At 36.3% G+C, this 20,460-nt stretch overlaps 1 protein-coding gene across 1 annotated transcript in view; it reads right to left on the bottom strand.

Moving 5' to 3' along the window:
- Nucleotides 1–20,460, bottom strand: part of LOC129752194 (proton-coupled zinc antiporter SLC30A1) — a 67,928-nt gene that overhangs the window by 37,523 nt on the left and 9,945 nt on the right. Inside the window, exons 2-3 of the mRNA XM_055747983.1 lie at nucleotides 8,485–8,918; nucleotides 8,227–8,351 (exon numbers count right to left, since the gene is read on the bottom strand). Of these exons, the coding sequence (XP_055603958.1) occupies nucleotides 8,227–8,351; nucleotides 8,485–8,661 (302 nt within the window). The 5' untranslated portion in view covers nucleotides 8,662–8,918. The remainder of the gene's footprint in view (nucleotides 1–8,226; nucleotides 8,352–8,484; nucleotides 8,919–20,460) is intronic.

Here is a 20,460-nt window from a genome sequence, read left to right as displayed (position 1 = left end):
TTCCGGGGGTACAGAATCCAGCAGATCTTATTTCCCGTGGTTTAAATCCCGATCAGATCCAGGAGAACAAACTTTGGTGGAATGGTCCCGAATGGCTACTGCAAAATAATTATCCGGAACAACCCAGCAGCTTTTGCACTGAGGGAGCAGATGCAGAAGTCCGGCATGTTGCAGTGAACCTGACAACAAGTCAAACCGATTTTGGAGCAGAATACGTTGGAAAATTCTCATCGTTTACCAAGCTTATACGCTGCACCGCATACTGGATGCGACTGATGCGTATTTTGAAGAAAAATGAGACAAATCCCAAGAGTTTTCTAACCGTCGCAGAGCTTAGAGACGCCGAATACGCTATAATCCGCCGAATACAGCTGGAGACGTTTCCTGAAGAATGGAAGTGCTTGGTCGAAGGAAAGGATATTCATCGAAGCTCGCCCTTAAGATGGTTTGCTCCTCGAATTTCTGCAGAGAACTTAATACGAGTTGGCGGCCGATTAGGGAAATCGGAGGAGTCGGAAGATACCAAGCATCCAATAGTTTTACCGGCAAAACACCCTTTCACAGTTCTATTGTACGAGTACTACCATCAGAAGCTGATGCACGCAGGTTCACAGTTGCTGCTCAGCTCTGTTCGTTTAAAGTATTGGCCACTTGGAGGTCGGAATGTTCCTCGGCAAATTATACACAACTGTAAACAGTGTTTCCGCGCCAAACCTAGTCCCATCCAGCAGTTCATGGGTGAATTGCCTTTAGCTCGTGTCACGAGATCGAGACCGTTTTCCAAGACCGGTGTGGACTACTTCGGACCAGTATATGTTTGCTTAGCCCCAAGACGACCAGCAGTTAAGGCCTACGTAGCAGTTTTCATCTGTCTCTGCACGAAGGCAGTGCACCTCGAGTTAGTTTCGGACCTATCGACGGAGCGATTTCTCCAAGCATTACGCCGCTTTATTGGAAGAAGAGGATATTGTTCGGATATTTATTCGGACAATGGGACGAATTTCGTAGGAGCTCGTAATTTTCTACAAGAACTGCTGATTCATTTCCGTAACAGCCAACATCAGGAGAAAGTAGCCAAGGAGTGCGCAAACAACCATATTCAGTGGCATTTTATTCCCCCCGCTGCACCCCATTTTGGAGGCCTTTGGGAAGCTGCAGTTCGATCGGCCAAGAAGCATCTTCTCAAGGTTCTTGGAGAAAACGCTTTTTCCTTCGAAGATATGATCACGTTGCTTGTTCAAGTGGAGAATTGTTTAAACTCGAGACCGATCACTGCGTTAACCGATGACCCAGGAAACCTTCAACCGTTGACACCAGGACATTTTTTAATTGGAGAACCATTTCAACAGCTATCAGAAAGGGATTACAGCGAGGTACCGATGAATCGGCTTAATCAGAGCCAAGTTATCCAGAAAAAGCTACAACATTTTTTGGGATAGATGGAGAACAGAGTATCTCACGCAGTTGCAAGGGCGATACAAGAGATGGAAGTCACCTGTCGAGATAACTGTTGGGAAACTAGTGATTATCAAGGACGATAATCTACCGCCATGCCGCTGGAAGATGGGACGTGTTGAAAAGCTGCATCCTGGATCCGACGGTGTTGTTAGAGTAGTTACTCTGAAGACGGCTACAGGACCTTCTACGCGCCCAGTTGAAAAGCTGTGCATACTACCAGAATCATTTCAGCCTGAAAAAGAGTACCAACTTGCCCGTGAAAACCAAACAGATCAGACCTCCCCCTTGTGTTCGTGAGATTTCGTTCTTTTATTTTCAGAACCGCGAGCGATTCAGGATGGGCGAGGATGTTGGATTACTAGAGAGCGATGTCAGCCTAAATCAATGACCCTTCATACGACCCTGGATCATTAAAGAAGACGAACGTTTAAATGATGTCGAGATGCAACTGTCAGCATCTCTAATGAGCAGATTAGAAAGAGATTGTGGACTATGTTTGTCCCTTACTGAAGAAACCATAATTTGTATTGTATCCAGTCTTTAGTCTTAAGAAAAACCGCCATTGGTACAGATGTTAATTAGAAGTTAGTTGAATGTTAAATGTTGCTGTAAAATAATAAATGTTTAAGTAAACCGTTTTGAATTTCCGTAAAAGTCGCGTTAATAAATTGTGCCAAAAAACTTACCTGTGACTTGTGAATAAATCGAATAGAATTGTAAATCAGTGTTTGATTATTGAGCTCACAAGTATCACTGAAGGAGCTGATGGAATAGCTCCACCCAACCCAGGAACTCCCCCAAGGAAAATACAGTCCACGAAGGTATCCCGCACCCCAACAAGCTATAATAAAAAAAAATTATGATTCTTGAAATCTGAAATTTCAAAATTAGATTCAACATTTCCATATTCATGTGCATTAAAACAATTTTTAATTTTTAGAACGATGATTTCGATTTTTATTAGGAATATCAATAATTTACACAAGGGAACAGCTTTTTAGTGCCAATATTGAAATAACTGATTTTGGAAGATTTAGGCAGCCTGAATTCAAAACAATCGTCAGATTTTTCTGTCACCTCTAGTTTTAGTGACAGAGCGTCAATTGATCAGTTTTGAGTAAAATTGATCTTTGATAACTGATCAACTAATAAACCTATATGAAAACTAAATACGGATTTTGAATTTTTCAGAAATACAACGCTAAAATTCTACTATTTTTAGAAATTTTAATAGTTATAATTACAACTACATAGTAACAGGCCTTTAATAAACTAGTTGTAATTAGGAAAAAATGACTACAAATATTTCTGACATCATTCGAGAAAGTCTTTAAAGATTTGATATTGAAGATTTTAATGCATTTAAAAAACTTGTTGAAGTCTGCAAAACGATTTGACCTGTGCTATAAAGATAAATCAAAGATTCTATTTGGGTAGAATCTTCTATAAAATATCGTCAAAATTCCCGTACTTTGCCGAATTGGAAAAAATTAACAAAACTATTCGCGGTCTTCGTGAAAGTTGATCATTGGATTGAAAGCCTTATGTTAAAAATCTTTGTAATGTTCTACAGCATGGGTGGCCAAACCATGGCCCGCGGGCCACATGTGGCCTTCGACCAGCTTTTTGTGGCCCGCGAAGCTCTTTTTGGAAAAATCATGTTCTAAGAATTGAACGTTTTCTTAGTTTGCATACATAATTTTTATAAATATACCTGAGTCTACACTAACTAAATTCAAAATAAAGATCTGAAAATCTCTTTGAATTGATAAAAGTTAAAGGAGTAAAAGTATATAAAAACTAATTTCATGTAAAAAAAAAGATTTAAAATTATTGTGTTTTGCCATTTTCCATACATTTGTCGAACCTTTGCAATTTTCTCTCAAACGATAAACTTTAAAAATTCAAAAAAATCACCAAACATAATTTGAAACATGGAGAATCGTTTGGCATTTTTTACAAAAAATCAATCATGTTTTCACTTATGCTCCTTAGGTTCTGAGCTGCCGTGATATGACGAAGTGACGTATATCCATTTTTTTCGATTTTGACTTTTTGACGCTATTGTGTGCGTTTTCCTATGAGCTATCAAATGCTTTCAACAAATCTAGAAAATATCAAACAGTTTTTGAGAAAATCGATAAAAACGAATCGCCAAAAGTGCGATTTATACGCCGAAGTGACGTATATCCATGCGTTTTTGAAAGTGATACAGAACATGTTCAATAACCCGTATAATTTACAGGCGACATTCCTCAGATTTGAAAAAAAAAAATCATATTTTAACAAGACAATCGGCTTAGAATAAAATAAAAAAGCCACCCCCTCCCCCCCCCCCTCTTCCTTTCCTCAGAATAAAGGGTTCTCAAACAAAGAAGTTGTCGAGCCTTTTTGATAAATAAAATTTGAATGCAAACGTCGACATCTACATTAATTAAAAAAATTCGAGAAATTATTTAACATTTGTAGAACAAAACTAATTCTTCATTAATTTTGCGTTGATTTTGTTACAAAGAAATTTGTTTGTGTGGTCATTTTGTCAAGAAACAATATTGTTTTTTTTAACTGTGCACTCGAATTTTATTAACGAGAAGAATTCTGGTTTCAAAAATGAGATAATGTTTGAAAAATTCAAACATTTATTTAGAAAGAAAATCATAAAAAAAACAATAGTTATAAATTAGAATTCTTCCAGAAACTTTTTTTCTTCGAGCTTTTCCCAAAAATCTTTCTTATTATCTGGCATTAGTGGACGAAGTTTCTTTAAAATCGTTTTTTTTTTCTTTCATTTTCATTTTCTATTTTCATTTCTGAAATGAAGCGAATATTGAAGGTCAAATTCCGGGCGCGATACTTCCTTGAGTTGTTTCACCGTAAATAATGAAAATCGGTTCCAATCTCCTTTAAAGCACGATTTATATTTTATTATTATATTTATCTTTCAGATATTCATCTCTCGAACTTATAGCAGCATCTTTGTGGAGTTTCCAGTCTTTACATATTGTACATCCCGTATCAAAACCTATATTTTCAAGCATATGTCCAGATTCCTTGGAGTGTATTTCAGCATATCTACATTTTTCACAAAGCTCATTTCCAAGTTTCGTAAATCTTACGTTCATTTGTTTCAGTAGTTTGTTGTAAAAGGAGTAACTACATGAAATTGAGTTTTCCTTATTCTTTGTGGCAAAATGGTCATACATTATCTCACAAGTAAGATCTGACGGCAGCATTCGGAGCATGATCACGCCTGTAATGCGAAATCGTAGGGTTATATGATAAAATGTCGTTGCGTACGACTTCAACAAGAGGATTAATTTTGGAAATCTTAGGTCAAATATCGGGGTCCGTCTTTTTTTTGGAATCGCTATGACAACGGTACACAAAATTGCTGGAAAAAAACTTTTATGACATACATGACATGACAACATTTGAATTGAAAATTATCACTTACTTGCTGGATGATGGATAACCCAACGTGTTCAGAAAATAACGACTACATACAGATACTGTATCTCCTGCGTCGTCCTTCAAAAAATAATTTATGGTATATTGTTTTTTAAATGGCTTTCCTTCAGTTTCTGATTGAACATGTCGTCGTTTTGCAGAAATTTGAACGAACGAAATTTGTTCCAACTGCACGAAAAGACTAAGGATAAACGTCACTCCGACGGAGAATCGTCTATATAAAAAGAACGTTTATACGCCGAACTGACGCATATCCATTTGAAGTAATTATACGAATTTTACGCAAAATAAAGAGTTGTGCTTCAAAAGGCCGCATTTGTCATCTATCTATGCATAAATTCTACAGATCACATTTTATGAAAAGTTTCAGATTAACGAATAAAGAGGAAAAAGAGAAAATCGAATTTATTCGCTTAAAACGAAAATGGTTTATACGTCACTTCGGCGTAACACGGCAGTGAGGGCCTCATATAATTTTACAAAAAAGGCTACCGTCACTGAATAAAAAGCAATAACGATTACGTATACGGTTTGACACATTTGACACATTATTTGCAAATTCCATTACACATTTTTCAATGTTTTGGGTTGTGGGATTGGGTTTTTATGATTACATATCATTATGCATTGGTATGGAGAGCCTTCAAACGAATTTTAGTTGGTTTGCCTCAGAAAAAATGTAAGATCGTATCCAAATCGTTTAAAAATCGTAAAAAAATCACCGAATCATATCAACATCATAATTAAAATTATACTTTTACACAAATTCAACCTTTCGTAACTTGAATGCAACTCCAACAACTTCGTTCATTCATCAAAATTTACTTACTTTGGCAAACTAAGTGAAATATCAAAAGTTTGCTCTGTATTTTTTTTCCAATTTGTTATTTTTTGCTAAGCTTCAACAGAAAAGGGTATACTTACGAAAATTAAACCAATTCCAAAAATATTTTAATTGGCAACGTGCAACGTATTTATGTACATCGATAATGGAAAACTAGACAGAATTAGAAGTTTGGTAGTAGAATTCAACTACAACCGGTTTTGTGCTGACAAATCTCTCATAAAAACGACTTTTTTCAAGCAAAATTAATGCTTCAAAAAGATGCAATAATTATAAAAAAATTTAATTCATATTCATCCTGTTTCTAGAAGGCTTTTTCAATACACTTGTCAAATCAAGATACTCGAAAATTCGATTGAATTGAGGTTGGGGTCCGTACCAAGATTGCCGAAACAAATTCCGTGTTTTTGAAAAAAAAATTCTGACTTTCAGTGATTTTACCCAAAAATTCTGTAATGGTTTTCTGTGATGCTATTTCCTTTAATCTTATTGAAAATTCATGATAAGTTGGGTTTTTTTCACATTTACATTGGGTACAATCATTAAAAATTACCAATCTTATCATTGTTTTTTAATTCCATGTAAAAAATTTAAATTCTATATTTTACTAAATAATTGAAATTTTGGAAATCCATTTTTAATTCAAACATTCTGTGAAATCTGTGAATTTTTCAAATTTCTGTGTTCTGTGACACAGATTCTGTGATGAGAATTATCTCAAAATTCGGTGAAATTACAGATTTTTCTGTGATTTCGGCAACCTTGGTCCGTACTTTGAAAAATCAATATTATTGATGATATAACGAAACTTCGTTGAAAAATTTATTCTTTTAAATTTCTAAAGCTCATCAAAGTTATTTTTTTTTCGATAATTCCACTCTGCTTTTTTTAATTTGTCTTTCAAATTTGTCTATGGAGAACGGTGAAAACTTTGGAAAATGGGCGGTTATTTTTATATTAAGAGACCATAAAATAGACTAAACGTCCATTGTAGACACGTGATTTGTTATTTCTGGGATGAATGAACCGAGAAGTTTTTAAATAACATAAAAAGATTGAAGTACATACGTAAGTTGGGAGGGATAATTCATTTCTTACTACGTAATATTTCTACTAAATATCAAATGGAGCACAATTGGTAAAAATATGAAGGGACAAAAATGACTTATTAAGATCAATAACTTTTTCAAAAAATCTGTTATTATTTGTTTTCTTCGAATACTCCAGAACAATTTGTTGTTTGGCCCGCGAGCCAATCTTAGTTCTGAAATTTGGCCCGCCTATTGAAAATATTGGCCACCCATGTTCTACAGTTTTGTTAAAAAGTGCCCAAATTTATGTAATGAATTTTCACCTGTATTCAGAAGTTATCTCGAAAATAAGAGCTGACAGAAAAAAAACAACAGTTGCATGTTTCAAATCAAAACCCTCAAATTATTCAATCTTCACTATCAAAATTTTTGCACCTCGGGAAACACGTTTACCGTAATTTACCTCGTAGGCTAAATTATGAATCTTTTTTTCTAAATCTGCCTTCTAAATCATATTCAGAATTAACTATTTTGAAATATGTCTTTTTGAGTTCTGAAGAATTTTAAAACGAAGTTATCTTTTCGAAAAACATGAAGTTTCACTGAGAAGACTGAGAAGTTCTGAATCCCAATTCTTGTTGAAAAGTCCAAATATAAATCTTAATTCACAATGCTTGATTTGAAGTTTTATTGAGTTTGGATTCTGAACATGAGCGTTTTTTTTATCAAATTTCAAATATCTATGCGTTAAGTTTCTGGATTCTCCTTTATGGGTCATCTTTATAACTTTTTTATTTTGTCATTCAACATAATTCTGAATTCAAAATGCAATAATCAGTTACGAAAACTTCATCTTGAAAAATTCATTATTTTAATTTTTATATAAATTTTAGGGTGGTTCAAAAGTAGGGATATGTTCTGAAACCAGAAACCTGGGGGCTAAAATCGTTCCTTGGCCTGCCAGAAGGCCTCATGATAAATTTAAGCTTATTTGGTTTACTCTAAGTGGTCATTCAACGACGTTCCAAGTGTGTAGCTGTAGCAGAAGGTGTGCATGAAAATTAAAGCCAAAATAGTGGATTTTTCAGTTTCGCTTTGACAAATTATGTCAAATTGCCAAACAAACTTAAGCATTTTTAGCGACCCCTTAAGGCTAGTCCACATTAGGAGACGGTTGGTCTTGATACGGTCACAATGTCTCTTATTTCACAACATAAATCGCAGTTCATCTTTCAAGGATTTTATCCCAATTGTTTGTTTTTCCCCAGTTCTTCCGGTGCGATTTTCGATTCTCAGTTTTCATTAAAAATGATTTTTAGTCACTATTATCACAAACTAATATGGGCCTCCTAAGAACTACCAAACGTTCAAATATCACCAAAAAATACTACGAAAACTCTATTTTCTATATCAATCATCAATTACCTTTTACATGCTTCGATTGTGATACTAAAGCACAGCGCCACTAGGAATACAGCGTTGACCAAAGCGCCGAGAACTTCTGCCCGGGCCCAGCCGAATGTGTTTTTGGACCATTTCTTTGGTGACATCTGGGAGGACAGAAAGAAAATATAATACTCAAAAATACTAATCAAAAATTTTCATCCAAAATTGCTCACTGGAAGAAGCGTCCAATCACTACTGACAATAGAAGTCCCCGTTACCAACCGGAAGCGCTCTTACCTTAATTGATAGGAAGGAGATCACTAGGGCCGCAATGTCGCCCAGCATGTGAAAACTGTCGGCCACGAGGGCCATCGAGTTGGTCAGATAGCCGACGACGATTTCGACGAAGAAGAAGAATATCGTCAGCGACATCACCGTCAATAGGCGACATTTTTTCCCGCTGAATTTGGCCATTTTTACGGTGATCGGTTGCGATGATTGCGATGCCCCGGGAATATACACAATCGTTTGGTGCTGGTTTGCGCTCCAAGCGGTTACTTTTCTAAAGGTTAATTCAGCTAGTTAAAGCTAATTTCCCAGCGTTGGGAAAGATTTGTCTAAATACTTAAAAATGATGATAGAGGAAGTTCGCTACCTCAAAAGAAGAAGGCGAATGCTTCATGAAGAATAAACTGAAGATTTTTGTTCAGGTTAGTCCCATTGATGATGATCTGAAAGGAGAAGAAGAAGAAAAAAGTGGGATAAGAATTTTTGCAGTTCTGTAAAAAAAGATTAAATTTAAAAACTCATTTATAGAGATAATTAGTAATTGCTGAATATTCAGAACAGAGTGCTTTTGTAGTTAGTCCGTGTCCAGTTTAACTTGTTGATATTGTCAAGGGAACCGCGTCGATAGACATCACTACAAATTGATTTTTTTGGCCTGGCTTAGTAAGGACGGTTCAGTTCATCGGTCGCGAGAATTGATTTGTGTATGCGGTGGTGGCATTGTCACCTGAATATTAATTCTGCGTCCCGATATATTGCCGTGTGTGGTGTTTCTTAACCAGGGCTGGAGAACGTTTATAATCGAACGTATCGTATCGCGTGTCGATCGCAAATGTCGTGGAATTTATTTGTTTGCTTCTTCGCTGCTGTTGCTTGGTGGTTTGCATCAGCTGGAGGTTGTTTGATTCTACACACGTCGTTGTTGTGCCGGATTGGCGCGCTAGAGGATTCGAAGGTGACAATTCTTAACAGACACTAGGGAAACGGACTTATTTTGGACCAGGTGATTGTTTTGGATCACCTTGCAATTATTCTCCAGTCTTTTTTGTCAAAAGTAAAACAATCATGCAAATTTGAAGCCCGAGTTTTCGCTACATTTTTCCAAATTTTTTATGTTTGATTGATTACTTGAGAATAATACGGAAGATAAGGGCATAACGAGCACCCCAAGCAAAATAAGTACCCCTCTTTCTAGGTAGGTTTTTACTAAAAATAACAAAAATATCTGTACGACACGCAATGTTATTTCGTCTGTCGGCTTCGCTCTCAGCCCAAATCACCACCCACCGTACCAACTCGGAGAGCAAACAAACACGTTTTGCTGGACGCGGTGCTTGTAGTTCTAGAAATTCAGGAATGATTTTACGTTTATAATTTTCATATTTTTGTGAAATCTCACAGCGTGATTTGTAGCACCTCACTAGAATGTAGACTAAATTCGCTTTCCAATGAATATACTTTTGATTGGTCCAAACAAAGTAAAAGCACTGAAAATCCGGGTACAACCTGACGGTGAACCACAAAAACAGATGAAATTTCAATTTGTAAAAAAATTGCGCAAAGTAGTGAACTTTGAAAAATTCCAGTAAATTCAATTTTTGTTGCATCAATAATCTAAAGACAGCAAAATGTTGGAATTTCAATACATTTCGTAGTCATATTTTTTTCAAAACTCTACCATCGCTCAAACAGTATTTACTAGCAATCGAATGAAAAGTAGGTTTTTTAGACCACTTTTTTTAACTTTTTGTGACCATTTCATTAAAAAAAATTTAAAAAAATATTTCTTGTCTTCATGATGTAGGCATTAACTTCAGCTTTCATATGCATAAGGCAAATATTTTTTTGGACGTGGAACATATGAACTACAGCAGTTTTCGTGAGGCATGTTTTTTCGATTTTTTTTTCTTTCATGCTGAATATCGAGAAAACTTGTAACTTTAGCTGTATATAATGTTCTAAACATATTTTACTGACATTACAAGGTTTCTTTTGATGTAAGTTTTGTTAAAATCGGTCTAACACGTCAAAAGTTATAACGATTTGAGCTTGTGGTGTCAAATTGACACCACAAGTGCTGATTAGGGTAATGAAATCTAATGCGGATGAGGGTTAAGGATAGATCTTGACCAACCATCTAGATGTATAAAAATACGCTGAAACATGATGTACACATAAACTCTCAAGTTTCACTTTTATTCAAGTTCGCGCTCCCATTTTTAAGGAAGACGAGGGGCTCCCATCCAGGGTGGCCAGCGAACCGGGAAAACAGGTAATTGAAAATTGGAATGGGAAAACCGGGAAAAAACTGGATTTTCGAATAAAAACCGAGAAAATTCTGTATGGATCTTTGTCCCATACTCAAACCAATTGAATTTAAAAGTTCATTCACTTCATCATGACTAGTTTTTCTGAAAAGTGGGTAAAAGAAGGGAATCAAATTCCAAGGAAGAAAAGTCAGGAGTTTCTTCAAAAATCAAGATTTTTTAGCTCAACCATAGTCCTATGAAGTGGTATTATTCCAGTTTCAAAATATTTTATATTTTAAACCTTTCTCTAAATTAAACTATTTATTTCATAGGCATATTGGTAATGGTAAAACGAATAAACTTTTTTGAAACTTATGAACCGAATATTTTTAAACATAGTGCACTTTCTTTACGAATTTCCGGAATAAATAGAATAGACATCTGGACATCTGGATGAAGAAATTAGTGAAAAGAAATAAAAAAAATGATAATATCGAGACTTATAAGCATGATATAAATCTATATGTTGAAAACAGATAGTTTTTGCCTGAATTCAATTTAGATTGATGCTTAACATCTTTCTTATAAAGGGAATCATACAATAGTCCAAAATTAATGATGTTCAAAATTTCATTTATGATCTTTTTTTCAGAAAAAAAGGTTATGTTGAACAGAAATTTTAAATGTTCAAAAAGTACGGGTAGTCTGACCAAAAAATCGAAAGAATTTAATGAACAAATATAGATGGAACTTTGAACGATCTAAATAAGTGATATATATCCAGTGTTTTTTCACACAGTCCTAAAGGGTGTCCACGATGAAATTGCCACACTATGAAATTGCTCTAACCAGGGTTGCTAGCGAACCGGGAAAACCGGGAATATTGGGAAAAACTTTGGGATTTAATCGCGTCTCCGGGAAACCGGGAAAAAACCGTAAATTTCGCCACCTCGCCGGGAAAATTGTCATGCTTGAAATTGATTCACGGAATTTCAAAAATGTTTTTATTTTTTTTCTAAATTTAAGAGTAGTTTTGACAGTCTCGATATCGGTTTATCTCAAAAACGCTTATTTTCGTTTATCGTTTTTTAACTAATTGCGGATCAATATGAAATACATATCTCATTTTTTTCACTCTCAGCAAGTATGCTACACTTACAAGTATAACTCAAATGTTATAAATTCAATAATAAAACTATTATTGACAAAACTAAATGCAAAACTAACCACAGTTGAACCTGGATAAGTGAGATTCCAAAGGACTGGACTTTTTTTTCGCTTAAAGAAGTAACCAGGTTCTCTTTTATAGAGGGTCAGCAACATACAAATGCATTAAAGTGATCTATAAATGCAACAATGCAATGTGTATTTGATAAAAATCCACTGATTAATAAGAAACCAGTTTACCATCATCAACATCAGTTCTAAGTTTTCTCGAGTGCGTTTCAATATGGAACTATGAATATTTGTTCTTTACTTACTTACTTACTTAATGATCCCGCGCCGATCCTCCGGTGCATAGGGCCGTGGTAAAAGACCTCCACTGTTGACGATCCGGAGCCAGCGTCTTCACCTGGTCCCAGTCAAGATTCTCATCGACAGTTCGGATTTCAGCGGCTAGGCTTCGCCGCCACGAATTTCTGGGTCTGCCTCTTCTTCGATGACCTTCTGGATTCCAATCTAGCGCCTCTCTGCAAATCTCGTTTTCATCTCTTCGCAGCGTGTGCCCAATCCATCTCCACTTACGTTCCCGAATCTCGATTTCTAGCGCCTTTTGATGACACCGGAGATGTAGTTCCTCATTCGAGATCCAGTTGCCAGGCCACCAAGCGCGGATGATATTCCGCAGGCAGCGGTTTACAAATACTTGCAGTTTTCGCGTCGTTACCGCATATGTGCACCAAGTTTCGCACCCGTACAGCAATACGGATTTGACGTTTGAGTTGAAGATTCGGATTTTTGTTCGTAGAGAGATCTGGCGTGACCGCCAGATGTTTCGGAGACTCGCAAACGCAAATCGGGCCTTTCTGATCCGTGTTTCGATGTCTTTTCTGGTACCACCATCAGGCGTAATCTGGCTACCAAGATACTGGAAGCACTCCACTTTCTCAACTTGTTGCCCAGCTACCATGAAACTGGAGGGATTTCCTGTGTTGATCTCCATCGACTTGGTCTATATTTGTTCTTTGGTAACCCAATATCATTTTGGTACCAAAACATCAATACAAAAGTGGTATTTTCTCTAATTTCCTTGGTCGAGAAAACGACTGTAGCTTATAGAGGTTTTACAGTTACACTCTAGCTTATAGAGGTTTTTTTTTTAAAAAAAAAAACGAACGCAAACACATATCTCAATGAAACTTGATGTTTCCTCGAAGAGATTCCTTTTTCTTAACTCTAATTGTACATCTTTCGAGGATATGATGGCTAGCATCTTACAAATGCTAAAACCACCAACCCACAGAAAGTGTACTATGTATGCCGTGACCGGGATTCGATCTCATACCCGCTGGCTTAAAAAACTTGAAAGCTATCCTCTACGCCACGGGCTGCGGCATTACACTCTCACTTAAAAATGTTTTGCCCTTTAAAAAGCTTGGGACTTGGTGTTTTCTCTCACTTATAGAGGTTTCTCGCTTATCCAGGTTGGACTGTATCAGTTTTAGTTTTCGACGTTAAATAATTCAGTGTTCGATATACATATTTCATAAAATTATTATATGCAAATAGCAAATCATTTGGCAGCGTGACACGTTTTTAAGCAGAGTTACACCTCTTTTTCGCCAGAAACAAATATTGGTTTTTCAATATGTGTTTTTCGTTTTAATTAGCCTGAGGAACGAAGCATTATATCGGTAGTGTTTGATTTTTTTTATTTTTCCTACGTTAATCTTTTGCTAAAAGCTAATATATTTCTTATGTAAAAATTGTATCGAAACAGGCTCCCATTGAAATCTAAGGTTTTTACCCTGATACAAAATAATAAATTTTCACGAATCTTTAGTTCAAATGATTGCTACTAAAGTTTTTCACTGATTTGTATGAAAAAAATAACATTTTTTCTCTAAAACATTAAGTTTTGTAAGACAAATCTCCATTCAAGTTTATTTTATATTTTGTTTCGAGGTATTTTTTTACATATTTCTATTCAAACTATAGGTACAATTTTTTTTCTAGAACTCTATAAAAGTTTTATAAAATTTCACAGTGGCTGAAAAGTTCTACATTATAGTATCGAGATCAATTTGACTGGACTTGTTTTCGCAAAATTTCTAAAACTGTGGAGCAATAGATGCCAATTTCGTTAGATCCGTTTAAAAAAATCATGAAAACCTGTCAATTTGATACGTAAAGACTACGTGTTAGATGACGCCGAAGTATTTGTCATGATTTCTAACCGTTTAACAAGTTTTGGGATACAGTTATTGGAAATTTGAGGCCCTTAACATTGATTTTTTTATTCATCATGATTTAATATAAAAAACGAGTATTATAAATATCGGGAAAATCATCATTTTTCACCGAAAAAAAAAACCGGGAGAAAACCGGGAAAAATTTTTAAATGAAAAATCGCTAGCAAATTAATGAAAATTTGGGTGGATTTAGTTTATAGTGCATTGTTTACATCCTGCTAGTTTTAAAGTCCTGTGATCAAACTTGCGGAAATGGAATCGAAAGAACAGCTCGTGCGTGATAAAATCTTGCGCATTCATCACGAGAGAATCTCTTGCATCGTTCTATCGCTAAAACGTTCGGAATCGCGAAACATATGTGAAAGCCGACTTCAAACAGATCCCCGGCAACCTATTTTTTCACGGACAAGGATAAGTTCAGCGTTCCGGAGCATGTCCGCACTCAGAAGATGTCCAAATTTGCGAATAAATTCCTGATTTGACAAGCCATCTGCACGTGCGGGAAGCGGAGTGCACCTTTCGTGGCCCAGGACACGATGAACGGACAGGTGTACATGAAAAAGTGCCTCCAGAAGCAGCTGCTTCTTCTCCTGAAGGCCCACAACGTCCCAACAGTTTTCGGGCCGGATTTGGCCTCATACCACTACTCCAAGGACCTGTTGAATTGGTGTGCGGAAAATAAGGTCCATTTCGTGTGGACTGTAAATGAAATACGAGTAAAATGGTAAAGACCATTTGTCCCGCATCGTATCATTGTCTAGAAGAAGCAAAGTCCAAGTATCATTGTATAGATCAATGCAAAGTGTGCCTATCGACTTTGCTTCTTCTCTAGACAATGATACGATGCGGAACAAATGGTCTTGTACGGCAAGAAGTTTTCTCAAAACACGCTCTTGGCTCATTTTCAACACCTTTCATGCTTCCTAATCTAATCGCACTTTAAATTTAAAATGCGAGTAAGGATTTACATTTTTGAGGTCGGGTTGAAAATTCAAACTCAGAATTTAGATTATTATCACTTATTATGTCAAATCCAGCACCTGGAACTTACTATTTTAAAAACGCATTCTAAAAGAAACAATTGATTCCACCCAAAAACCTGATTCAGGAAAAGCCAGTTAAACGAGCGAGCTTGTAGATGAAACAAGAGAGCCTGGACAAACTCTCTAGCCAAAGAAGAGAAAGAGCCGCCGCCAATGGAGATATCCGATTATTTTTTGACATTTTTTGCCGTCTTAGTGGTGCAAGGACTAATGCAAGAATTCCATTAAAAGACCATGCAGGTCAGTTATTTTGACCGATCGAACACTTCCAACAACTCTTCCGAGTCACGAATAGCGATGGCCAACATAATTCGCAGCTCGTAGCGCCAACAGTAAGTCGCATTAATGGCGTCAATTCTGAAGCATCCTTACTGGCTGAAATAGAAGCGGCAATCAAATCCATGAAATCCAACAAAGCGCCTGGGATCGATTTCATCCCTGCTGAAATGCTGAAAACGACCCTGCCTTGTCAACACAAATGTTGCATTGTCTCTTCGCTGACATCTGGGATACTGCAACATTCCCGGCCGACTGGATGCAGGATATCCTTGTAAAGGTCCCGTAGAAAAGTGACCTGACCTGAACGTTGTTCTGTACAACCCTCGAAGTACTCTTCAAAGTGATCCTGAACATCGACGCTACACTCCGACGGCAACAAGCTGAATTCCGATCCGGACGATCATGTGTGGACCACATGAATCATACTTGAACAAATCCACGAATTCCAGGACTCTCCAGGACTACTGGTGTTCGTTGATTTCGATAAAGCATTCGGCCGACTGAACCACGGAAACATCTGGGCTGCTCTTAGACGACGAGGAGTTCCAGAGAAACTGGTCCATCTCATCGAAGCACAGTATGAGGCATTTTCGTGCAAGGTCTTGCACGACGGTGTCTTGTCCGATCCAATCCCGGTAACTGCTGGAGTGAGACAAGAATGTATGTATTTTATCATCGCTGCGTTTTCTCATCGTAATGGATGAGATCTTGACTGGATCGATTGACTGTAGACATAATCGAGGATTGTAGTGGAACCCTTCGACTTTGGAGCAGCTTAACGACCTTGACCTGGCAGATATCGTCTGTTCGTCTGTTCGTCTGTTTCGTCGTGTTTTGCTCGCTCAAAGACAACAAGACATGCGGAGCAAACTCGACGATCTCACCGAAAGCTCCAAGGCAGCAGTCTCAAAATCACTGCGGAAAGACCAAGTCGATGAAAATCAACACAGTGAATCCTTCCAATTTCGTGGTAGCTGGGCATCAAGTTAAGAAAGTGAAGTGCTTCCACCCGGAAAAGAAAAGCCCGATTTGCGTTTGCGAGTCTCAGAAGCATCTGGCGGTCACGTCAATTCTCTCTACAAACGAAGATTCGAATCTTCAACTCGAACGTCAAATCCGTATTGTTGTACGGGTGTGAAAATTGCAAATATTTGTGAATCGCTGCCTGCGGAGTTGGAGTATCATCCGCGCTTGGTTACCTGGCAACTGGATCTCAAATGAGGAACTACATCGCCGGTGTCATCGAATGGTGTTAAAATCGAGATTCGGGAACGTAAGTGGAGATAGATTGGGCACAGGCTGCGAAGAGATGAGAACGAGATTTGCAGAGAGGCGCTTGCATGGAATCCAGAGGGACATCGAGAGAGGCAGACCTAATAACTCGTGGCGGCGAAACCTAGCCGCTGAAATCCGAACTGTAAACGAGAATCTTGACTGGTACCAGGTGAAGACGCTGGCTCCGGATTGTCAACAGTGGAGATCTTTTACCACGGCCCTATGCGTCGGAGAATCGACGCGGGACCATTAAGTAAGTAAAAACCTGATTCAGTATTCAAGACGACAATCGAAATAAAATTTTAAATGTTTAGGAAAAATATGATTCAGTGGAATGTGTTTTCAGATCTGCAGAGTAAAAAATCAAAATAAAAATAACTATCAGTAGCGATTTATTTAAAACTTGAGCAGAGCATCAGAAACAAAAATGAAAATTTAAATAAATAATTCAACCCAAAATACATCGTTCATGATGGTATTCAAAATCTCAGATCTTAGAAAGCAAGGTAAAATTCAGAATGAGGGCATGCAAAATAAGCTTATTTTAGATCGGAAATTCAACCTGAAATTTTGAAAGTTTCAAATGGCATCATATAAAAATCGGGAAACCCGGGAATTTGAAAATTGAAACTCGCTGGCCACCCTGCCATGCACAATCTATTATATAAAATTCTCGTGTAACGGTGTTTGTAGTACTACTCCTCCGGAATGACCCAATCGATTCGAATGAAATTATTTTTAAAATTCTGTAGGCATGCGAATCGGTTTATATCGAATATATATAAAAAGCAATTTCTGTATGTTTGTTTGTTTGTTTGTTTGTTTGTCCTCTATAGACTCAGCCGTCTTAAGAGCTAGAGAGCTGAAATTTTCCATGGATGCTCATTAAGACCAGGAAGGATGAAAAATGCTTTTAGATTTTCGGATGACCCCTTCTGGAGGGGGTCGTCCATAGAAGACAAATATTGTTTTCGCGATATTGACGTTACTTTTCGTCGGATCGTGATGAAAATTTGCCCATGAGTGTTTTGAAAGACGAGCAATCGATTTCAGGTGTCAAATTTTGTGTAAGGGGTCAGGCAAATGGGTCGTCCATATTAATTGTTCGCTATTTTTGCGATATTGTCATTATTTCACATCGTATTCAGATGAAAATTGGTACACGGTAGTTATGAGTTAAGTGCAATCGATTTGAGTAATCAAATTTTGTGTAAGGGGCCGGAAAAAGGGGTCGTCCATTTAAATTTTCAGTATCTTAGTGATATTGACGTTTTTATACAACGGATTGGGATGAAAATTTGCAAATTGAAGTTATTAGGGACAAACAACTGATTTTACTTATCCAAACTTAAATCAGGGGTCGGCCAAAGGGGTCGTCCATATTAACTATTCACTGTTGCTGCAATATTGTCGTTATTATGCATCGGATTCAGACGAAAATTGGTACACGAGAGTTATGAGAGATGAGCAATGGATTTCAGGTATTGAATTCAGTGTAAGGGGCCGGCAAAGGGGGTCGTCCATATAAACCTTTAAATATTTTTGCAATACCGTCGTTATTATACATCGGATTGGGATGAAAATTTGCACGAGGTAGTTTTCAGGGACGGACAATCGATATCAGATGTCAAATGTTTTGCCTGGGGTCGACGAAAGGGGTCGTCCATATTAGTTAATTTTTCACTGTTTTTAGAAATATTGACGTTATTATACAATGGATTGCTTTGGAAATTTGCATACGGGAGTTTTTAAGGAAGGGCAATCGTTTTCAGATATCAAAGATTGCAAAAGAGGCCACCGAAAGGGGTTTAACTTTTTGGCAATAATTGCGTTGTTATGCAATGATTTAGTCGAAATTCAGACACGTAGTTTTTTGGCACGGTCAATTGATTTTCGATTTCAAATTTAGTAGCAGACGACAGACGAAGTGATCGTCCAATATTTTTGCAATTATTACTTAACAATGAATACAGAAGTGCATCTGGAAAATGCTTGGCAATTGACTTTGAAAGCGAGACGGAGTTCGTATGGGATCAGCTAGTATCGAATAAAAACAACACAAAGTCGCATCAATTGTCCGTATTAATAAAATTTGTAATAATTTGAATAAAATAAAAGTCATGGCATCCATTTTTTCGAAATTTTCTTTCCTTTGGGCGGTTTGTTTTTCGTCTCCATGGTCGAGGCGTCGCGAACATACGTGGCCAGAGGATAGTAACCATGGCATAGCATACTCATCAGTGAGAATATTTTGGCGCTTATTTCTCAACCAAGCATATTTTCAATGTAAGTGGTGGCGATATGAAGCCTTGATGTGATTTTTTTCTTCTTGATTCCTAGCTCATTTCTACAGCACATGGTTATGAATGACACCTAGATATTACTATTATTTTTTTTCAGAAAATATGAAAGTTGAACTGTGGTGATATTCGTTTGCATCTGTCCCGGTGTTTCATTTTTGAAATGAACTCAAGAAACCATCGAAGCTTGAACAGATTATTTCATTTCGATCTTTAAATTTAAAAAAATCTGCTTTTCAATTAAATGTTATTTAATCTTAAAAATATTACATAATCATAAATAAAATCACAAATCAGCACCAACAATGTTCAGGAAATTTTGAAGTCAGAACATCCCGATGCTTCAATTAGAATCTTTAAAATAATGGGTGAATATATCTTAACATATGTTTTCCTCTTTTCAAAACCAATCGTTTCTTTGATTCATTAGGTTAAAGTTCAAAGGAATTAATTTGAATTTTTTGCTTTTTTTATTCAGGAATTTGCATTATACAAAATCGTCACATTTAAAGTGCTGTTTCGGAACATTTCAAGTTGAAATGTGTAAAGTCTTTAACTTAAGTATCAGGCGAAACTTTTTGGAAATGATTTTGGTGAAAATATGGATTTTAATTCAAACTGCTTCGAAGCATGAGGATGGTGAATAAAAAGCTATTTGAAAATGGTTACTAAAAAAATCTTTTCTTATGTGTTTCATTTCTTCAGCTCTAAAAAATACACCATCCAAAGCTAATTGGGAGCTGAAAGCACTGCGTTAGGCAAAATATTCGGCAAATACTCCAAAAATTGTCCCGATATTCAAAATTCTATTTTAAAAAAGATTCATAAGCAATATACAGTAGTTTTTCGATTTTATCACGGTCAAAAAAAAATTCACCGTGAATATGGCGAAACTAAAAATTGAAGTGGAAAAAGAGTATTTTTACTATATTCTATTAATAATTTATTATGTTATCAGTAGTGGAAACGGTTTGTATCAATAAATTTTGATCGTAAGGTGTAAACAAAAGGGATCGTTTTCAGATCAAATTATTCTTCTCTGAAGCAAATTTTTAGGTTTTTTTTTTTTCTTAAAATAAAACCATATAGAATATCCATTTGATAGTCTACATCTAATCAAAGTGAATTATTTAGTTTTAATCGAAATTTAACTGTCGTTATCTCTTATTTCGATTTTGAAAAAAAATTCAAAAAAATTAGCATCAAAAAAATTTGTTCAACTAGTTTCAAATTTCAATATTTTAATCTTAACACTTTTGATGAACTAAAAAATTTACTTTTTCGAAAAATATTTTGAAATTTGCAGTGTGTTTCTCGAAATTTGCTTAATGGACAGACAATCCTTTGTTTTTATATGTAGAAAAACAGAAATCTTAGTCCTTTTTACATATTTTCAGGCAAAGCTATCAGAACTTCATTATGATCT

This window comes from Uranotaenia lowii, chromosome 3 (genome assembly GCF_029784155.1).
Source record: "Uranotaenia lowii strain MFRU-FL chromosome 3, ASM2978415v1, whole genome shotgun sequence".
Classification (NCBI taxonomy): Eukaryota; Metazoa; Arthropoda; class Insecta; order Diptera; family Culicidae; genus Uranotaenia; species Uranotaenia lowii.
Note: the sequence above shows the minus strand (reverse complement) of the source record. Positions and strands in the feature narration are given on the sequence as shown.